The sequence below is a fragment of the Ovis canadensis genome, chromosome 15 (genome assembly GCF_042477335.2).
Source record: "Ovis canadensis isolate MfBH-ARS-UI-01 breed Bighorn chromosome 15, ARS-UI_OviCan_v2, whole genome shotgun sequence".
Lineage (NCBI taxonomy): Eukaryota > Metazoa > Chordata > Mammalia > Artiodactyla > Bovidae > Ovis > Ovis canadensis.
In genome coordinates, this window is record NC_091259.1 from 45,404,567 (window position 1) to 45,426,478 (window position 21,912).

Sequence of the window (21,912 nt, forward strand, 5' to 3'; positions counted from 1 at the left end):
TTCTGGTGGAGTCTGTGGAGGCTCTCTTCCCAATTGATGTCATTTTATCAGTTAAGTAGAAAGCAGAGCCTGGGCTTCTCCAGTGGCTCAGTGATAAAGAATTCGCCTGCAGTGCAGGAGATGTGGGTTCAGTCCCTCGGCTGGAAAGACCCCTTAGAGGAGGGCTTGACAACTCACTCCAGTATTCTTGCTGGGAAAATCCTATGGACAGGGGAGCCTGCAGGCTACAGTTCATGGGGTCGCAAAGAGTCAGACATGATAAGTGACTGAGCATGCACGCACAAAAGCAGGGTCAGGGAATAAGGATGATGGAGGAAGTGTTGGGGTTTTGAGGAGAAGGTTTGAATAAAGATCTAGAAGTAAATGGAAGACTGAATGGACCAAGGACATACAATTTCTTGTCAGCAACAAAGGCTTAATTAATGCTCATGGATTTAAAATGAGGCACTCAACCAATAAAATAAAATAAAATGAGGCACTCAATCAATACAGTTGTGTGAATTTTCTCAGGCGTCAAAAACCCTTGATCCAGAAGCCAAGTTGCTGAAGTCTCCTGTACTACATGGATCCCCAGGTGGTACAGCAGTAAAGAATCTGCCTGCTAGTACAGGAGATGCAGGCGGTGGTGAATTCAATCCCTGGGTGAGGAAGATCTCCTGGAGTAGGAAATGGCAACCCACTCCAGCATTCTTGCCTGAAAGAGTCCATGGAAAGAGGAGCCTGGTGGAGTATAGTCCATGGGGTAGCAAAGAGTTGAGCATGACTGAGCATGCATACAAATGCATGCACACCTATACCACCCTCTACGGAATGGCCATCTGGACTGCCTTTGAATGCTTCCAATGACAGGGAGCCCATCAAATCCCAAGAAGCCCCTGCTATCATTAGGCAGCTTCCACCATCAAAAAGTATCTCCCCATGTTGAGCTGGCATTTCTCTTCCCATTTGTTTCCCCTATGTTTGATCCTCTGGGTCTGTTTCTGTTTTCTGTTGTTTATGTTGGTCTGTGTCTCCCTGTGACTGGTCATCTAGATAGCTGATGACATATCCAGTTGGTGAGGCTGGGAGAAATAGGAATCTTACACATGGCTGGTGGGAATGCAAAATGATAGGTTGCCTATACTTAGCAAAATTATGCACTTACTCTGACTCTACAATCCCAGTGCAAGAAAGAATAAAAAATGGTATCACATTAGATAAAATTAAATTATTGTGATCCTAGACTGTGCCCATGTACAGTTCCCCTAAGGAAATAAATAAGGATATTTTTACAAAATTTAGCTCCAAATATGATTACTACAACGTTTTTGCAAGAATGAAAATCTAGAAATAATTTACATGTATATAGGGACTGATTAAATAAACTCTGGCAGGCACATTTATTCAATAGAATGTGAAATGGACATGAAAAATTATATAGCAGAAGGACATGGAGCGGGAAGACACTGAAAAAGGCAAGTTTCAAAGTAAGTTTGGTGTGACGCAGTTTTATAAATATGCACATAAGATAGATAAGAGCACACCAAACTACTAATGGTGGATTTTTCTGGATGATGAGGTAATTAGGAAACATACTATTTACTATGCTCACCCCTCCCCTCCACACACACACCTTATTTTTTGTCTTTCCTGTAGTTTCTAAATCTTCCGTATTGAGTATTTTAATTCCCCAATTAGGAAAAAAGAAGTTACTTTTCAATTAAAAAACAAACCCTATCGGCCTTTCTACTTTGAGTTCAAGAATAACCCCTCCATAAAAACCCCCCTTATTTTGTCTGCACACTTCCCTGGTGGCCCAGATGGTAAAGAATTTGCCTGCAGTGCCAGAGACCATGGGTTCGATTCCTGGGTTGGGATGATCCCCTGGAGAAGAGAATGGCTACACACTCCAGTATTCGTGCCTAGAGAATTCCATGGACAGAGGAGCCTGGTGGGCTAGAATTCATGGGGTCGCAAAGAGTAGGACGTGACTGAGCGACTAACAGTTTCACTTTCACCTCCCGACAGGAGCAGTACTGTGTCAAAACGTGGAGACCCCCTCTTCATGTGTCGAATGCCCCTACCCCTGCCACTCCCCTCTCTCTGCCCCAGCCCTTTTCCTTTGAGGGGAATCAAGAAGGCAACAAAGTGGGCCTTACTATGGCTGCTTTTTTCTCAGATCCCTCAGCCAAGAGGAAACATCCAGCCTCCCTCCTCCCTGAGCACTACCATCTGCCCCTGGCATCCCGACTGCCGTTGGTAGCACACTGTCTCACCCCTGTGAGGGAGGTGTCGTTATTCCAAATACTTGAGCTATGTATGACCCAGGCTCAGAAAGCAGGGAGAGGTAAATCTGGGAGACCAGCTTGGGGCCCGACTGGGAAGAGGGGATCCTGGCAAAGCTAGCTTAAGCGCCTGCTTGTTGCACCCTCTGGTGGAGAAGGGGCTGCTTCACTCCCAGGGAGGGACTGGGTCAGAGACTGGATATTTTAAGATGCTGCCAGCCCCTTTACTTTTATTTTTGACATCTTCACCCCCATTAAGTTAAAAGCACCTGCATCTCACATTAAACAGTATTTGTATATAACTAGGTAAGAGTTGGGTTGGAATGGATCCATAGACTTGTAGATATTTAAGTAATAACACAAATAAGCAATTTTGTAAGACCCATGCTACCTGATTTCCATGCTTACTTTAACACCACAGTGTGTCTAAGTATATCAAGACAGTGTGGTATTCAAGGGGGAAAAGAGGGAGGGATAAATTGTGAGACTGATGTTTATATACACACTACTATATGTAAGACAGATAACTAATGAGGACCTACTATACCTACTGTATAGCACAGTGAACTCTACTCAATACTCTGAAGTGGCCTATGTGGGAACAGAATCTAAGAAAGAGTGATATATGTATATGTAAAACTGATTCACTTTGCTATATAGCATAAACCAATACAACATTGTACATCAATTATTCTCCAATAAAGATTAATTTTTTAAAAAAGACAGTGTGGTATTGGCAGAAGAATAACTACATTGATAGATGAGACAGAATTGGGAGTCCAGAAATACATCTGCACAAATGTGATCAATTGATTTTTTACTAAGATGTAAAGGCAATTAAATTAACAGTCTCTTCAACAATTTGAACAATTGGGCATCTACATGCAAATAAATTAGTCTCAATCTACACCTCTCGCCTTATACAAAAATTAACTCAAAGTGGGTCCTAGACCTAAATGTAAAACATAAAACCAAAAATCTTTTAGGAAAACATATGTAATAAAGCCACTGCTACCTTGGGATCTGAGGTTGGACAAAGAGTTCTTAGACATGACACCAAAGCACAATCCATTTTAAAAATGATAAATTAGACTTCAGCAAAATTAAAAACTTTTGCTAAGAAAATGAAAATGCGATCCACAGACTGGAAAAATTTTCAGTATAACATAGCTGGTAATAATCTTACATCCGCAATATATAAAGAACTCTCAAAATTCAGCAGTAATAAAGCAAGCAATCCATTATGAAATGAGCAAAACATTTGAAGAGACATTTCAGCAAAAGGCATAAATATATGGAAAATAAGCACAGGAAAAGATACTCAGTGTCATTAGTCATTAGGGAAACATAAACTAAAACCACAATGATATACTACTATAGACACATTAGTGGAGTTACTAGAACACTCATAAGCCTGGTGGAAATTTGAAATGGTATAGCCACTTCAGAAAATGGTTTGGAATTTTCTTATAAAGTTAAATATATACTAGCCATAATGAATACAGTAGATATGAATCCAACTATATTGATAACCACTTTGGTGTCAAGTCTGAAGACACCAGTTAAAAAACACAGATTGTCAGAACGGATCAAGAACAAAAGCCAACTGTATGTTGTTGATAAGCAACCCACTTTAACTATAAAGTTGCATAAAAATTAAAAGTAAACAAATGGATGTATGTGTAGCATGGCAAATATAATTAATAGTATGTATTGAAAGTTAAGAGAGTAGATCTTAAATTTCTCATTATAAGAAAAAATTCTGTAACAATGGTGACAGAAGTTATCTAGAAATAATCATTTCCTAATATATATAAATATCGAATCATTATGTTGTATACCAGAAACTAATAATTTTGTATGCCAATCATACCACAATAAAAAAGGAAATGCTAACACTAATCAAAAGAAAAGCGGGGCTAGATATATTAATTTCAGACAGAAAAGACTTCAAAGCTTGGAAAATTAACAAAGATAAAGCAGGGTATTACATAATGACAAAGGTGTTCCTTCTCCAAGAACACATAATTTGCCTTGACTTATATGCCTAACAGTAGAGCATCAAACTACATAAGGCAAAGATTAATAGCACTTCAAGGAGAAATAGACTAATCTGCTATTAAAATTGGGGACTTCAACACCCCTTATCAAAGATGAACAGATCCAGCAGGCAGAAAATCAATAAGGATATAGTTGAATTCAATAGTACCGTCAATCAACTGGATGTAATGAACATTGATATGCTACTGCTTCATCCAGCAATAGAAGAATCACATTCTTTTCAAACTCACAAGGAATATTCACCAAGAGAGACCATATTCTGGGCCACACAACACACCTTAATAAATTTAAAAGAATAAAATCCTACAGTGTCAGCTGTAGGAAAGATTATTGGAAAATCTCAAACTATGTGGAGATTAAACAGCACACTTCTAAATAATTCACTAGTCAAAAATAAATTGCAATGGAAATTTTAAAAATATTGTGAACTAAAGGAAAATGAAAATTTATCAGGATTCATGGACTGCAGTGAAAGCAGTACTTACAGGGAAATTTATAGCACTAAATGCAAATATCAGTAAAGAAGAAACATCTGAAATCAATCATCTAAATTTTTCTTGCTACTGCTGCTAAGTCGCTTCAGTGGTGTCTGATTCTGTGTGACCCCATAGACGGCAGCCCACCAGGCTCCCCTGCCCTGGGATTCTCCAGGCAAGAATACTGGAGTGGGATGCCACTTCCTCCTCCAATGCATGAAAATGAAAAGTGAAAGTGAAGTTGCTCAGTCGTGTCCGACTCTTAGCAACACCATGGACTGCAGCCCACCAGGCTCTTCCATCCATGGGATTTTCCAGGCAAGAGTACTGGACTGGGGTGTCATTGCCTTCTCTGAAATTTTTCTTAGGAAACTATACAAAGAAAAATTAAATCCAAAGTAAAGAGAAGAAAAGGAATAATAATAACTGGACTATCAGTCAATAAATTGAAAATAGGCAATCAATAGAGAAAATAAGTAAAATCAAAAGCTGCTGTTTCAAAAAGATCAACAAAGTCAATAAGCCTCTAGCCAGGCCAGCTGAGAAGAAAAAAGGAGGACACAAATTGCTAATATCAGAAGTGAAAGAAGTACATCACTACAGATCCTATGGACATTAAAAGGATAATAACAAAATACTAAGAGCAATTCTATTTTCACAAATTTGATAACCTAAATGAAATGCACCCATTTCTCGAAACACCAAAATGCACACAACAAATCTGAATAGACCTATTTCCATGAAAGACATTGAGTAAATAACTACTAACATTTCAAAATAGAAACCACCTGCCCAGATGAGTTCACTGGTGAATTCTACCCAACACCTGAGGAAGGAATTACACTAATTCTCTGGAATCTCTTTCAGAAAACAGAAGATGAAATTCCTAACTCATTCTGAGACCAGTATTACGCTAATACCAACACCAGACGAACACACTGCAAGAAAAGAAAACTACAGACCATACCTCACATGAACATAGATGCAAAAATCTTCAGTAAGTTAATAGTACACAGGATCAAAAAGTATGAAAAGGATTATACAACATGACGAAGTAGGATTTATTCCAGCCATGCAAGGTGGGTTCAGTATTAGAAAATCAATTAACATAATGCATCACATCAACAGAGTAAAAAAGAAAAATCACATGATTATTTCAACAAACACAGAAAAAGCACTTAACAAAATCCAACATCCATTCATGATTTAAAAAAAAAAAAAAAACTTCCAGTAAACTATAAAGAAATAGAAGGGGAAATTCTCAGTAAAATAGAAGGGAACTTTCTCAATTAGATAAACTATCTACAAAATCCTATAGCTAACAGCATTCTTGAAACTATCCCACAAAGGAACTCAAAACTGTCCCATTAAGATCAGGTAAAAGTGAAGAATGTTCCCTCTCACCATCCTTTTTCAACATTCAGTACTTGTTAATGCAATAAGAAAAGTAAATAAAAGGTATACCTATTGGGGAGGAAGACATAAAACTCTTTTTTGTTGTTGTTGTTGCAGATAACATGAATGTCTCTGTAGAAAATCTAAAAGAATTGATTAGAAAAAACTGGAACTAATAAGTAATTATAGCAAGGTTGCAGAATACAAGGTTAATATACTGTCAGTTGTTTTCCTATATACCAACAATGAGAAAGTGGAATTTGAAATTAAAAATACTTTTCCAACAATGATCCATCTAGTCATCTAGTTTTTCCAGTAGTCATGTATGGATGTGAGAGCTGGACTATAAAGAAAACTGAGGGCCGAAGAATTGATACTTTTAAATTGTGGTGTTGGAGAAGACTCTTGAGAGTCCCTTGGACTGCAAGGAGATCAAACCAGTTAATCCTAAAGGAAATCAGTCCTGAATATTCATTGGAAGGACTGATGCTGAAGCTGAAACTCCAATACTTTGGCCACCTGATGCGAAGAACTGAGTCATTTGAAAGGACCCTGATGCTGGAAAAATTGAAGGTGGGAGGAGAAGGGGACAACAGAGGATCAGGACATCCACATGTTATAAAAGTATTCTAGACAGAAAACTTTCACAACAATTAGCTCAAAATAGATCATAGGCCAAAATGTAAAATGCAAAACTATAAAACTCCTAGAAGATTACATAGGAGAGAACCTAGATGACCTTGGGTATGGTGATGTTGTTTTAGATACAGCACAAAAGACATGATCCATGAAAGAAGCAATTGATAGACTGGTCTTTACCAAATTTAAAGCTTTGCAAAAGATGGTATCAAGAAAATGAGAAGACAAGCCGCAGACTAGAAGATGCCTTTGGACAATGCACAACTGGTAAAGGCTTACTCTACAAATCATACATAGAACTCTTAAAATTTTAAAAAGGCGCCAAAGACCTTAACATAAACCCCACCAAAGAAGATATACAGATGACAAATAAGCATATGAAAAGGCAATCCAAGTCATATGTCATCAGGGAAATGCAAATTAAAACAACAAGACACCACTACATACATATGAGAATGAACAAAATCCAGAACGCTGACAATACCAAATATTGGTGAGAATAGGAAGTAACAGGAACTCTCATCATTGCTGATGGCACTGCAAATGCTACCAACCTCTATGGAAAACTGTCTAGTAGTTTCTTACAAAACTAAACATACCCTTACCGTATGATCCAGCAGTCACACTTCTTGATATTTACCCAAACAAGTTGAAAACATATGTCCACACAAAAACCTACATACAGATATTTGTAGCAGCTTTATTTATAATTGCCAGAAATTGGAAACAAATGAGATATCCTTCAGAAGATGAACTGATAAACTGCAGTACATTGAGACAATGGAATATTATTCAGCACTAAAAAGAGATGAGCTATCAAGCCATGACAAGACTTGGAGGAATTGTAAATGCATATCACTAAGGGAAATAAGCCAAGCTGAAAAGGCTACATATTGCATGATTCCAACTATGTGACACTCTGGAAAAGGCAAAACCAGTATTTTCCAGGGAATGGTGGGGAGGAATGCGCAAGCAAAACGCAAAAGAATTTTTAGAGCAGTGAAATACTCTATATGCTATTATAATGATGGATATACATACAACTCTATTAGCCTTTGCCTGCTTCATTCTGTACTCCAAGGTCATATTTGCCTGTTACTCCAGGTGTTTCTTGACTTCCTACCTTTGCATTTCAGTCCCCTATAATGAAAGTGAAAGTGAAAGTGAAAGTGAAGTCGTGTCCGACTCTTTGCGACCCTGTGGACTCTAGCTCACCTGGCTCCTTCATCCATGGGATTCTCCAGGCAAGGATACTGGAGTGGGTTGCCATTTCCTTCTCCGGGGTCTTCCTGACCCAGGGATCCAGGGATCGAACCCAGGCCTCCCGCATTGCAGGCAGGTGCTTTAACCTCTGAGCCACCTGGGAAGCCCTCTTTTTGGGGTGTTAGTTCTAAAAGGACAAATAGCTGTGAAAAAAAGAGAAGCAAAAAACAAAGGAGACAAGGAAAGATATACCCATTTGAATTCAGAGTTCCAAAGAATAGCAAGGAGAGGTAAGAAAGCCTTCCTCAGTGATCAATGCAAAGAAATGGAAGAAAACAATAGAATGGGAAAGAGATCTCTTCAAGAAAATTAGAGATACTAAGGGAACATTTCATGCAAAGATGGGCTCGATAAAGGACAGAAATGGTATGGACCTAATAGAAGTAGAAGATATTAAGAAGAGGTGGCAAGAATACACAGAAGAACTACACAAAAAAGATCTTCATGACCCAGATAATCATGACGGTGTGATCACTCACCTAGAGCCAGACATCTTGTAATGTGAAGTCAAGTGGGCCTTAGAAAGCATCACTATGAACAAAGCTAGTGGAGGTGATGGAATTCCAGTTGAACTATTTCAAATCCTGAAAGATGATGCTGTGAAAGTGCTGCACTCAATATGTCAACAAATTTGGAAAACTCAGCAGTGGCCACAGGACTGGAAAAGATCAGTTTTCATTCCAATTCCAAAGAAAGGCAATCCCAAAGAATGCTCAAACTACCTCACAACTGTACGCATCTCACACGCTAGTGAAGTAATTCTCAAAATTCTCCAAGCTGGGCTTCAACAGTACGTGAACTGTGAACTTCCTGATGTTCAAGCTGGTTTTAGAAAAGGCAGAGGAACGAGAGATCAAATTGCCAACATCCACTGGATCATCAAAAAAGCAAGAGTTCCAGAAAAACATCTACTTCTGTTTTATTGACTGCCAAACCCTTTGACTGTGTGGATGACAATAAACTGTGGAAAATTCTGAAAGAGATGGGAATACCAGACCACCTGACCTGCCTCTTGAGAAACCTGTATGCAGGTCAGGAAGCAACAGTTAGAACTGGACATGGAACAACAGACTGGTTCCAAATAGGAAAAGGAGTACGTCAAGGCTGTATATTGTCACCTTGCTTATTTAACTTCTATGCAGAGTACATCATGAGAAAAGCTGGGCTGGAGGAAGCACAAGCTGCTTTCAAGATGCCAGGAAAAAATATCAATAACCTCAGATATGCAGATGACACCACCCTTATGGCAGAAAGTGAAGAGGAACTAAAAAGCCTCTTGAGGAAAGTGAAAGAGGAGAGTGAAAAAGTTGGCTTAAAGCTCAATGTTCAGAAAACAAAGATCATGGCATCTGGTCCCACCACTTCATGGCAAATAGATGGGGAAACAGTGGAAACAGTGGCTAATTTTATTTTGGGGGGCTCCAAAATCACTGCAGATGGTGATTGCAGCCTTGAAATTAAAAAGACGCTTACTCCTTAGAAGGAAAGTTATGACCAACCTAGACAGCATATTAAAAACCAGAGACATTACTTTGTCAACAAAGGTCCGTCTAGAAAAGGCTATGGTTTTCCCAGTAGTCATGTATGGATGTGAGAGGTGGACTATAAAGAAACCTGAGTGCTGAAGATTTGACACCTTTAAACTGTGGTGTTGGAGAAGACTCTTGAGAGTCCCTTGGACTGCAAGGAGATCCAATTAGTCCATCCTAAAGAAGATCGGTCCTGGGTGTTCATTGGAAGGACTGATGTTGAAGCTGAAACTCCAATACTTTGGGCATCTGATGCGAAGAGCTGGCTCATTTGAAAAGACCCTGATGCTGGGAAAGATTGAGGGCAGGAGGAGAAGGGGACGACAGAGGATGAGATGGTTGGATGGCGTCACTGACTCATTGGACATGAGTTTGGGTAAACTCCGGGAGTTGGTGATGGACAGGGAGGCCTGGCGTGCTGTGGGGTTGCTGAGTCAGACACAACGGAGCGACTGAACTAAACTGATACATACAACACTAGAGTGAACTCTAAGGTATTCTATGGACTTTGGGTGATTATGATGTGTCAGTGTAGGTTCATCCTCAGTTAAAAAAAAAACAAACATTTTTCTGGTGAGTGATGTTGATAATGGAGGAAGCTATGGCTATGTAGGGGCAAAGGGTATAGGAAAACCTCTGTCCCTTCCTCTTAAATTTTTACAAACCTAAAACTGCTCTAAAAATGTTTTTATTTAAAGATATATATAGTTTAGAAAGTGAAATATGCATACAAAAGGAAGACAATAAAAGCAAATCATGTGTGTGTTAGTCACTCAATCATGTCCAACTCTCTACAACCACATGGACTGTAGCCCACCAGGCTCCTCTGTAAATGGAATTCTCCACATATTGATTTTTCAAAGTTTCTGTAATTAGTTTTTCTTACTTTACTTAATTAAGCAATACAATTATGTTTATTACATGGAATGCAGTGACAAGCATAATGTATAACACCACATGAAAACTATTTGGTAGAAATTATCAAGAATGCAAATACATATGGACCAAGATTAGGATGCAATTGTAAAAATAAAATACTTTTAAGGGAAAAAATACAGACACTTGTCAAATGACTCAGCAATCCTACCCCAAGGTATTTACCCAGAAGAAATGGAATGTATTATATTAGTTTCCTAAGGATGCCGTAATAAATTACCACAAACTCAGTGGCTTCAAATGACAGAAATCTATTCTCTCATTCCAAAATCTAGGTGACAGAAGGCTGTACTCCTTCCAGAGACCCTGGGGGAGAATCTATTCCACGTCTCTTCTAGCCTCCAAGAGCTGTTGGCTGACTTGGCTTCCTTGACTTATGACTCTCTACCCGTGTCTTCATTTCACTTTCTCTTCTTCTTTGTGTATCTTTTATAAGAACATCCTTGGATTTAAGACCCATCTGGATAATCCAGGATGAGCACATTTTAAAATCCTAATTTAATTACTTCGGCAAAGATCCTTTTTCAGATAAGGTAGCATTCACCATTTTCAGGGATCAAGACATTGTCTTATCTTTTTGGGGACTCCTGTTTGGCCCATTACACTTATCTTCACACAAAAATCTATACACAAAAGTTTATATCCATAAGTGCCAAAAGCTGGAAGCAATCCAGATGTTCTTCAATGAATAAATGGATTAACCAACTGTAGTACATGTAATAGTGCCCAACAAGAAAAAGAAACAAACTGTATACGTACAATAATATGAGTAAACCTCAAAAGCATTAAGTAAAAGAAAATTCAGACAAAGTTATGTACTGATTTCATTTATATGACATTCTGGAAAAGGCAGAAGAATTTGATTGGATGTTTTCTAAAAGAAGACATACAAATGGCCAACAGGTACATGGAAAGGTATTCCACATTACTAATTATCAGGGAAATGCAACTCAAAACCACAGTGTCAATCACACATCACCTCACATCTGTCAGAGTGGTATTACCAAAAAGAAAATAACAAATGTCAGCATGGATGTAGAAAAACGGAAACACTATGAACTGTTGGTGGGAATGTAAATTAGTGCAGCCAATATGGAAAACAGTGTAGAGGTTCCTCAAAAGTATTTAAAATGAAACTAATATATGATCTAGTAATTCAATTCCTGGGTATTTATCTGAAAGAAGTAAAACTACTACCTTGGAAAGATACCTGCACCCTGATGTTCATACCAGAACTATTTACAAAAGCCATGACATCAAAACAACATAAGTGTCCATTGATGGATGACGAGATAAAGAAAATGTGATATGTAGGTAGATAGAGATATGGATATATAGATACTGGTGTGTGTAGAGTATTTTATATCAGTTCAGTTCAGTCGTTGAGTTGTGTCCGACTCTTTGCGACCCCACGAATCGCAGCACGCCAGGCCTCCCTGTCCATCACCAGCTCCCGGAGTTTACTCAAACTCACGTCCATCGAGTCAGTGATACAATCCAGCCATCTCATCCTCTGTCATTCCCTTCTCCTCCTGCCCCCAATCCCTCCCAGCAAGAGTCTTTTCCAATGAGTCAACTCTTTGCATGAGGTGGCCAAAGTACTGGAATTTCAGCTTTAGCATTATTCCTTCCAAAGAACATCCAGGACTGATCTCCTGTAGAATGGACTGGTTGGATCTCCTTGCAGTCCAAGGGACTCTCAAGAGTCTTCTCCAACACCATAGTTCAAAAGTATCAATTCTTCAGCACTCAGCTTTCTTCACAGTCCAAATCTCACATCCATATATGACTACTGGAAAAACTATAGCCTTGACTAGATGGACCTTTGTTGGCAAAGTAATGTCTCTGCTTTTGAATATGCTATCTAGGTTGGTCATAACTTTCCTTCCAAGGAGTAAGCGTCTTTTAATTTCATAGCTGCAATCACCATCTGCAATGATTTTGGAGCCCCCCAAAATAAAATCAGCCACCGTTTCCACTGTTTCCCCATCTATTTCCCATCAAGTGATGGGACCAGATGCCATGATCTTCGTTTTCTGAACGTTGAGCTTTAAGCCAACTTTTTCACTCTCCTCTTTCACTTTCCTCAAGAGGCTTTTTAGTTCCTCTTCACTTTCTGCCATAAGGGTGGTGTCATCTGCATATCTGAGGTTATTGATATTTCTCCCGGCTATCTTGATTCCAGCTTGTGCTTTATCCAGCCCAGCATTTCTCATGATGTACTCTGCATAGAAGTTAAATAAGCAGGGTGACAATATACAGCCTTGATGTACTCCTTTTCCTATTTGGAACCAGTCTGTTGTTCCATGCCCAGTTCTAACTGTTGCTTCCTGACCTGCATACAGGTTTCTCGAGAGGCAGGTCATGCGGTCTGGTATTCTCATCTCTTTCAGAATTTTCCACAGTTTATTGTGATCCTCACAGTCAAAGGCTTTGGCATAGTCAATAAGGCAGAACTCTCTTGCTTTTTCAATGATCCAGTGGATGTTGGCAATTTGATCTCTGGTTCCTCTGCCTTTTCTAAAACCAGCTTGAACATCTGGAAGCTCACGGTTCACGTATTGCTGAAGCCTGGCTTGGAGAATTTTGAGCATTACTTTACTAGCATGTGAGATGAGTGCAATTGTGCGGTAGTTTGAGCATTCTTTGGCATTGCCTTTCCATGGGATTGGAATGAAAACTGACCTTTTTCCATCCTATGGCCACTGCTGAGTTTTCCAAATTTGCTGGCATATTGAGGGCAGCACTTGCACAGCATGACCTTTCAGGATTTGAAATAGCTCAACTGAAATTCCATCACCTCCACTAGCTTTGTTTGTAGTGATGCTTCCAAAGGCCCACTTGACTTCACATTCCAGGATGTCTGGCTCTAGGTGAGTGATCACACCATCCAGATTATCTTGGTTGTGAAGATCATTTTTGTATAAGTCTTCTGTGTATTCTTGCCACCTCTTCCTAATATCTTCGGCTTCTGTTAGGTCCATACCACTTCTGTCCTTTATCGAGCCCATCTTTGCATGAAATGTTCCCTTGGTATCTATATAATGGAATATTTGTGGTTGTTTTTTAGTCATTGTTATTCACCATTTTTTAAAAAAGTGGAATCCTGCCATGTTTTACAATATGAATGGACCCTGAGGGGTTTATACTAAGTGAAATAAGTCAGGCAAAGAAAGATAAATACTGCATGATATCACTTTTATATGAAATTTAAAAAAAAAAACTGAACTCATGAAACAGAGAACAGAATGTTGGCTTCCAGAGGTGGGGGTACAGAGGTGCAAACAGATGAAAACAGTTGAAAAGTATAAACTTCCAGGTATAAGATAAATAAGCCCCGGGAAGGTAATGTATTACATGGTGAGTATAGTTAATAATAATCTATTCCGTAAAGTTGCTGAGCAAGTAAAGTTTTCATCACAAGTGAAAACCTGTAACAATGTATACTGATGGACATTAACTGAACTTACTGTAGTGATCATTTCACAATACACACACATATCAAATCATTTTGTTGGACACCTAAAACTAATATAATGTTATATGTCAATTAGATCTCAATTTTAAAAGATAAATTAAAAAAAAAAACTATAGAAAAAGAATATAGCAGTTGTTAGGGTTTGAGGACTGAGGAGACAATTGGCTGCAAAGGAGAAGTGGGGGACTTGAGCAGTGATGAAATTGCTTTACCCCTTTATTGTGATGGTGATTACATGACCTAAATGTACTGTCAACACCCATTGAACTATATGCTCAAAAATGACTTTTCTCTATAAAAATTTTAAATTACATGCTTAAAAAGACACACTAGGGCTGGAACTCTCTACCAATTACTTTTTCCTTTGTCAAATGGATTCCCATTAAGCTTTGCCAGTTGGAGGCTCTCAAAGGAGATAAGAAAGCTTGAAGAAGAAACTTGCTCCTTCCTATTTGATTTTGATCTCTGTCAGTATCACCCAGTTTCTTTATTCTGCCAGGGAAGTTGGTTCCTATTTCCAGTTTTACTTTGTTTTTCCACACTCCTAGAACAGTCTTATTGCACCACTTCAGAGACACCAGCATCAGACGACCTCCCTTCTCAATGGTCTGAGAATTCTTCTTAAAGTTTCTAGATTCTAATTCCCTGTTAGTTCCCCTATTCCTCCAGCCCTGTGGATAGTAACTGCTTCCTTTGGTTTTTAATCTTTGCACTATTTCTTGTTCTCTTTTGCCTCTTCAGTACTCTATTGCCTGTTTAATAATGTCTTGGAGTATTCTTTCTGTTAAAATTGCTGATGTGATTTCTGTCCTATGGACTAGAAATTGATTGAGAGAAAGCCCAGGTCTGTCCCATGCCCTACAAAATCCTACATGATCCATCCTGCCCATTACATCTCTGACCTCATCTTTTACTTTTCTTTCCCCTAACTCTGACTCACAAGAAATACAGTTGATAAAGAAGTATGTTAAGATTCACCACAGGGGTGTAGTGTCATCAAAATTCAGAATATGGGAAACTCTATTGGACAAATAACTTAGTCTCTACAACAAATAAATTGAAGAAGGGAAAAACATGATAGAGGTGAAGCCTCTAGATGAAAAGTGCCTGAAAACATATTAACCAGCAGCAAAGTGAAGACCTAATTTGATTTATATTTATATATATAATATGGGGCTTCCCCAGTGGCTCAGTGGTAAAGAATTCTCCTGCAATGTAGGAGACACAGGTTCAATTCCTGGGCAGGGAAGATCCCTGGAGGAGGGCATGGCAACCCACTCCAGTACTCTTACCTGGAGAATCCCCATGGACAGAGAAGCCTGGTGGGCTACAGTCTATAGGGTCGCCAAGAGTCAGACATGACTGAAGCGACGTAGCACACATACATGCACACGATATATTCACGTAATATATATAATTTCATATATGATTAATATATATGACATCATATATATCTATAAGGTAATTGAGAGATTTGAACTATTTAGTCGTTAAATTGAATTTTGGTTTTATGTGTAAGAGTCAAACATTTGGAGATACAAGTGGAAATATTTACGGACATATTGGGATTGGGTGCTGGGAGAAGGTCTGGGGAAAGCAGATGGCTCATAGATATAATAACATTGGCCACAAATTGATCACTGTTGAAGCCAAATGTCTTCATCATTTCAAGCTAGTGTAACAAAATACCACAAACTGGGTGACATATAAACAGTAAATACTTATTTCTTACAGCTGAGAAATCCAAGACCAGGCCACTTGCAGATTCAATATCTGGTGGGGAGCCCACTTCCTCATTCACAGCAAATTTCTCACTGCAACCTCATATGTGGAAGGAGCAAGGGCATTCTCTCAGGCCTTATTTATAATGATACTAGTCCCATTCATGAGAGACTATTCTTATGACTTAATCACCTCCCCAAGGCCCCACCTCCTAACAGCATCACTTTGGGGGTTAGGTTTCAAGATAAATATTTTGAGAACGACACAAACATGCAGCCTATAGCACCAAGAAATAGAAGGGATTCATTTTATTATATAAAGACTAGACTGTTTATGTTTTTAAATGTCTGTTTGTCTTCAAAAATCTGAGCGTCTATCTACTGTGTGAGGCAGTTAATGCAAAGAATGACTCACAGGCCTCTGGAAAATGTCAGGAGCCATTGCTGAAAAGCATATGCTGCAGCGGTTTCAACCATAAGCTCTGGAAACCAACACCTGTGTATGCCACAAGACAGTGGTCACCTGTGTGACCTTGGACTTCATGTCTTCATGCCTCTGTTTCCCACATGCAGAGTGGAAACAACAATGGGGTCTAGCCCCATGGAGTCTTCCTGAAGATTAACTGAGTTAATAGCTATGAAGCACTATCTCAGAACATCATCTGGCCCATAGTAAGCAACCAAAATATGTCTATTATAATTATCATTATTACTATCGTCATCAAATAGGAAGACATGTTAAAATGAACCAACAGGGAAACAAGTGTATCCAAAATATGTTTTTAATCTTAATGAAGTTCACAGATGGCATAATATTGACATTTCCTTAAACAAATTATACAATCATGTTCTTGGACAATAAAGCATAGCATCACCATTACCATGTGTCCCTACAGGCCACAGAGGCAGTGACTGAATGTCCCCCTAAGAGTTGGCAGAGATGCCATGTCAACAGAACATCTTTCAAAGACCCAATTTGCTACCAGATAAGCTAATGAGAGATGCCATCACATTTACTGCATATAGAATCAAATATAAAAAAGATGCAGAACAAATATGGAATTAGCTTATTTTTGCATTCAGTTTCATTCCTTTAAAGTGATAAAGGCGCTTTTTTTCCAATATCTATTAGGATGCAAACATGTATATCTTCCATGGTGCCTCCTCACCAAGTGGTTGTCAACAGAAATTAACAGAAGTGGTGAGTTTAGCTTCATGGTAACCTGAGATGAAAAAAATAAATAAAATTAAAAAGAAGAAGAGGGGTAGGAAGAGGAAAATAAGAAAAAGAAAGAGAAGTAAGAGAATAAGAAGGAAATAATCACAATTACTACTGAAAGAACACAAATTTATAGAAATGTTTCTTTAACTGAACTCTGTTTACAAATTATGGGTATGCGACATGAGAAAACTTTTATGGCAAAGGATGAGAGAACAATTCAGGGGTCACTATTAATACTAGCAGCAGTATTACAGTTATAGCTCTCTTGTCTGAATCTGTGAACATTGATCAATGTTGAAGGGTTTTCCGAAACTGGGTTAATTAATGATGTGTGACCCAGGCTAAGATTTGCAAGGCCTTCCCTTTCTGAATTCAGCAAGCTATTTTTCTCTTCTGAGAAAGATGACACTGCATCTCCACAGCCTGTCCTGTGTGTGTGAAAGAGTGTGTCAGTCCCTCAGTCGTGTCCAACTCTTTGCAACCCCATGGACCACCAGGCTCCTCTTTCTATGGAATTTTCCAGGCAAGAATACTGGAGTGGGTGGCCATTTCCTTCTCCAGGAGATCTTCCCAACTGAACCTGGGTCTCCTGCATTGCAGGCAGATTCTTTACCATCTGAGCTACCAGGGAAGAGCACAGCCTGTCCTAGTGCTCGGATTTTGAGCTAAGTTGTAGGAACTCACTAACTCAAGAGGAAAAATGTAATTGGAGAGAAGAGATCTGAACCCATGTCCAGTGGGTTTCAAAATGCGAGTCCTAACCTCCAAATCCCTTTTCCTCCCTTCTGACAGTACAAGGCAATCACCTTCTTCCCAGAGTCATTTCTCTGCTCAGTCCTGAAGTTCCCTGCGGCGCCGGCCAAAGGCTTCAGAGCCCACGTTGGTGGGCACAAAGTTGCTCTTTACCACACCCCCAGATCTGCTGAGCAAGCCTGCCAGCCGATGGGTCACACAGGTGGCGGTGTTGCAGGACCTCTTCTGGGCAGTGATGCTGGTTTGCAGGATGGAGAAAGGAGAGAAGGCCAGTCAGTGAGAGGCTGCAGCAGAAGCCTACCCTATCAGGCCTTCAGAAAGAGAATTGTAGCTCTTTGACATATCACTTAAATATAAGTATTTCTCCTAAATGCAATTATCAAGGCTGTTAGGGGAAATGACCTAGCAGCCTTTGCCAGAAGCCCTGCCTAAAAGTTTTCACAAAAAATGCACTTCAAGGCCATGTGACAAGTACTAAAACCCTACACCTACATCCCTTACATTCTCCCCACCCCAGCACTCAAGGAGCATATGAGGACATACCCCAGCCCAAAACACCAACAAAACCACTTCCTATGGAAAATGAAAATTTTCTTAAGTCTTACCTGGAAAAGGCTCAGAGCACCGGGTTTGCAGCATCCTCTCCCAGCAGTGCTTACCTGCTCCGCAGCACACCTGTTCTCATTGCAGGAGCTGGTTCACAGGACTCTTACCACACCCTGTAACCCACTTACCGTAAGGTGAAGGCTACTTTTAAGCATAGGCCCTGGGCACTCTCAGGCCTTGGACGGGGACCAGAGTAATGACCACCAAAGTGTCAATCCTTTTAGAAAATAGATTTATTCATCAATGACGAGGCGTGAGGGATGAAGCAGGAATTGGAGGGCTCTGCCATGATACCCTTGGGATCTCAGAAACTTCCCTCACTCTCTCTCATCTCTAACCTTATCTGTGAGTCCTGCTGTCTTTCCTTCCATTCTGAGGTTCCTGGCATTCTTTGTCATAAGCAAAGCTACCAATACGAGCTTGAAGAGCAATCAGAATGAAATCCACATGCATTAATTTCATCCATGGGAACAAGAAAGGAAATCAGGAAGCAGTGGAAGGAGTTCAGTTGGCATCCTGGGGCACCCCAAAATGGGAGGAGAGGTCCTTCTCCAAGCTGTTGGCTATGTCCCTTTTCTTGCCAGGTGTTTCAGGCCCGAAGCCCATGCCAGAGTATCTATGATAGTTGTTCAAGTCCTTCCAGTACGCACTCAGCACACAGGTACTCAGATTACTGCACCGCTTAGCTCTGGAGCTGTCCAGGCTGCAGGGAAAAGACATGCCAGACAATACCATGCACCAGGGCTGCTCCTGGGGGCAGTCATGCAGAAGGTTAGACCAGGGAGGGGGCACTTGGAGCAGAAGTGGAAGGGGCAGGCAGGAGGCACAGCTCACACACCCTCCACTAGGAGATCTCAGAGGTTCGCTGAGCCAGGGCAGAGTAGGGAAGGGCTGTGGTGGGGAAGGGGTGACCTTTTCTGGCATTCCACATGCTGCTCAGTTCTTCCTGCTCTGCAGACAGGTCCTCAGGGTGGGTGCACGTGCAATACATGGCTCTGCTGGTGTGAACTCAAAGCTCAGGGTGCACAGGGAGGTGGGGATGGGGAAGGGTGTCTGGCCCAGTGAGAACGTGCACGTGTCCACAGATTCCACACGTCTAAAGGCCCCAGACCTACCTCAGACACTGTTCTACCTGACCCCACCCTCTGCAAGGCCTTTGGGTTTACTTTGCAACTGGGCAGTGAAGGTGCCTTGCAGGTGCCAAAGAACATACACAGGTTAAATTCCTTAGACATCCTGAGCTGCAACAGGCCCATCCCCTGGCTCCACACTTACCAGTCCTATCTCATCCAGTGCTGAGCGTTCTCCTCAGTAGGGCAAGACCAACTCCCAGAATAAGTGCTTCCACATCTCTCCATCTCATTTCCTAACAGCTTTCAGGAGTTGGTCTTTTCAATGTGTCTAACTAACCACAGTTCCTCCAGCTGCATCTGGACGGATCACAGTCTTCCATGGAGGCTGAGAATGACTGGGTGCCATCCTGGTGATCAGGGACAACCTGCAGGACTCTGGCCAGATGTTGTTTTTCCTGCTTCTCTGGGCTACACCCTCTTGAATAGGCCAGAGCTGGGAGGGGAGACTTACCTGGAGTCCTCTGCCTCCTCCTGCTCCTCCTCCTGCTCCAGCTCGTTGGTCTTCCTCTGGACATAGGCCTTCACCAGTGCGGCCAGCAGGAGGCGCCCTTCCTTCTCACTGAGTGCCCCAGGATCAGGGAGGGTCTCCAAAGCTGACCTGGAGAGAGGAAGCAACCCCCGCAAAGAGGCTCTGAGCCCCCGCCTGCCTCCTTCCCAGGATAAGCACCCAGGCTACCCAGTCCCTGTGGCTTTCCCAGAGGACATGGCTCTCCTGACTCCCAGCCCACAGGGCTCAAGGCCAGTGTCCACCGAAGGGTGTTGATTCACTGGGAGCCTCCCGCTGCTGTGACCTCAGAGGCAAAAAACTGCCTGATCCCAGGGTCAGTGGAAGGGGAATAAGTTCGTGGCTTCAGGCTGTCTCACCTGAGTGGTGTCGCCTGGAGACTGCCTGCCTGGCACAGGACCAAGATGCTGAAAGCCAGGAAGGGGGAGGATTTCCCGAAGCCCATGATGCCTCTCTGTAAAGGGAGAATGACGTTACCACTGCACCAAGACCAGGCACCGTCTGGAGCCCACAGACCCAGGTTCCAGTCCGGCCACAGCTGCCTTGAGAATTCAGGCAGGTTACTTCACCTCCCCAAGCCTCTTTTCAGTTCATTTGCCAGATAGGCTGCTTTGAATCTCAAAATAAACGTTACACTGACTAGTTTGGTAAGTAGAAATAGGTGTGCTGGGGAGGGGTGGGGGAGGGTTCTGGTTTTGTTCCGTGAAAAGCCAGGAAGAAGCTATACACACGCACATAAAGCCACACCTTTTGCCCCAGGCAGAAACCAAGCGAGGACCCACCCTTGCTTGTAGTCTGTGCCTATCTTCTTAGGGACTGAGAAATCTAGGACCACTTCACCTCCGCTGGACTACGCTGCCAACGGGTGGGAGAAGAAGGCAGGAGGGGTAAATTGGAAAGGAGCGTTAACCTCTCAGTCTGTGGGTCTGGGTTTGGGAGTAATTTAACGTGCAGGATCATGCCTGGACTCTGCCAGCGCAGCCCTTCTCTGCTAAAATGCGGTTTAGCAGTAGGTGCTGGGCGCCAGCTCCCCGAGATGAGCTCCACGTTCTGGCCGGCTGACTGCACTGCCCCAAGTCCATGCCAATGCCCCAGGCACGCAAGCGAGCTGCAGACGCCTCAGAGGAAGCTTCAGGGCTTAACCGGCCGGAGAACCAAACACGATCTCTCCTTGGGACCTAGACTGCTCAGGCCACTCCCAGAACAAACTCCAACAGGATCCTGCATGCAAAGGATGGGCACCAAAGCAGGGGTCGAGGACTAGGTTAGGCTAGGAAGCTAGGGCTGGGCGCACGGCGCTTCCAGCGTCCAGGCGAAGCCCTGGGGATGCTTGCGGTTTCACTGGCGCTAGTTAGAAGAAAATGAGCTCTCAGCCACAACCTTCTGCCTTCTTCCCAGCGGGACAGGCAGCTAGGAGCACCTGGTTATAGGTGGGCCAGGATGGCCTTCAGGAGTAAAGGAGAAGCAAGCAGGCAAGCGGATGGAGCAAATTAGATGAACTATCCAGAGGCTGGTAATCAGAGTGAGCAGCATAGGAAGTTCTCACCTGGCAACTCGAGTTTCAGGAGAGGGCGAGCGGCGGGTCCCGGGGACAGACACAACGCCTGCTGTGGGCGTCTTCTCTGCGGAGCTCTCGGCTCTTATGCGGGTGATAGGGGGCGGGGAGGGCCCCAGGAGTCCGCATGGCCAATCCAAAGTGGCCAGGAGCGACCCAGCTCCGATTGCGTCATTGCCCGCTCTCCCACACCGGTCCACTAGGGAGGGGAACCGTCCGCTCTGGCTCTCATTCGCAATGAGGTCATTGTTTGGGGAACCGGAGGGCTGGGAGGGAGTGGAGGGCGTCCGACGTCCAGAAAGTGGGAGCAAACTGGGGGAGAGACTGGTGTAACTGACGGTAAAGGGTCAGAGTGCCTCTCACTTTCTCTGCGCCT

At 41.9% G+C, this 21,912-nt stretch overlaps 1 protein-coding gene across 2 annotated transcripts; it reads right to left on the reverse strand.

The window, feature by feature from the left end:
* Positions 1 to 16,526: 16,526 nt before the first annotated feature.
* Positions 16,527 to 21,596, reverse strand: LOC138420417 (calcitonin). 2 transcript variants are annotated; one of them, XM_069553627.1, is made up of 5 exons: positions 21,528 to 21,596; positions 20,341 to 20,435; positions 19,928 to 20,074; positions 17,791 to 17,975; positions 16,527 to 16,985 (listed from the first exon to the last, which is right to left on the reverse strand). In XM_069553627.1, the coding sequence occupies exons 2-4, from the start codon at positions 20,424 to 20,426 to the stop codon at positions 17,816 to 17,818; spliced, it is 393 nt and encodes a 130-aa protein (XP_069409728.1). In that variant the 5' UTR covers positions 20,427 to 20,435; positions 21,528 to 21,596; the 3' UTR covers positions 16,527 to 16,985; positions 17,791 to 17,815. The 2 variants fall into 2 exon arrangements, with proteins under 2 accessions (XP_069409728.1, XP_069409727.1); XM_069553626.1 differs by lacking the exons at positions 16,527 to 16,985; positions 17,791 to 17,975 and adding an exon at positions 18,558 to 19,046.
* Between the last annotated feature and the right edge of the window lie 316 nt (positions 21,597 to 21,912).

Excerpts from the sequence above, each read along its gene's own strand:
- LOC138420417 (XM_069553626.1), bottom strand. The coding sequence starts at position 20,426 with ATGGGCTTCGGGAAATCCTCCCCCTTCCTGGCTTTCAGCATCTTGGTC. Across the intron at positions 20,075-20,340 it reads CTCCAGGCGACACCACTCAG|GTCAGCTTTGGAGACCCTCC; the intron begins GTGAGACAGCCT and ends TCCTCTCTCCAG. Across the intron at positions 19,047-19,927 it reads GAGGAGGCAGAGGACTCCAG|CCTGGACAGCTCCAGAGCTA; the intron begins GTAAGTCTCCCC and ends TTTTCCCTGCAG.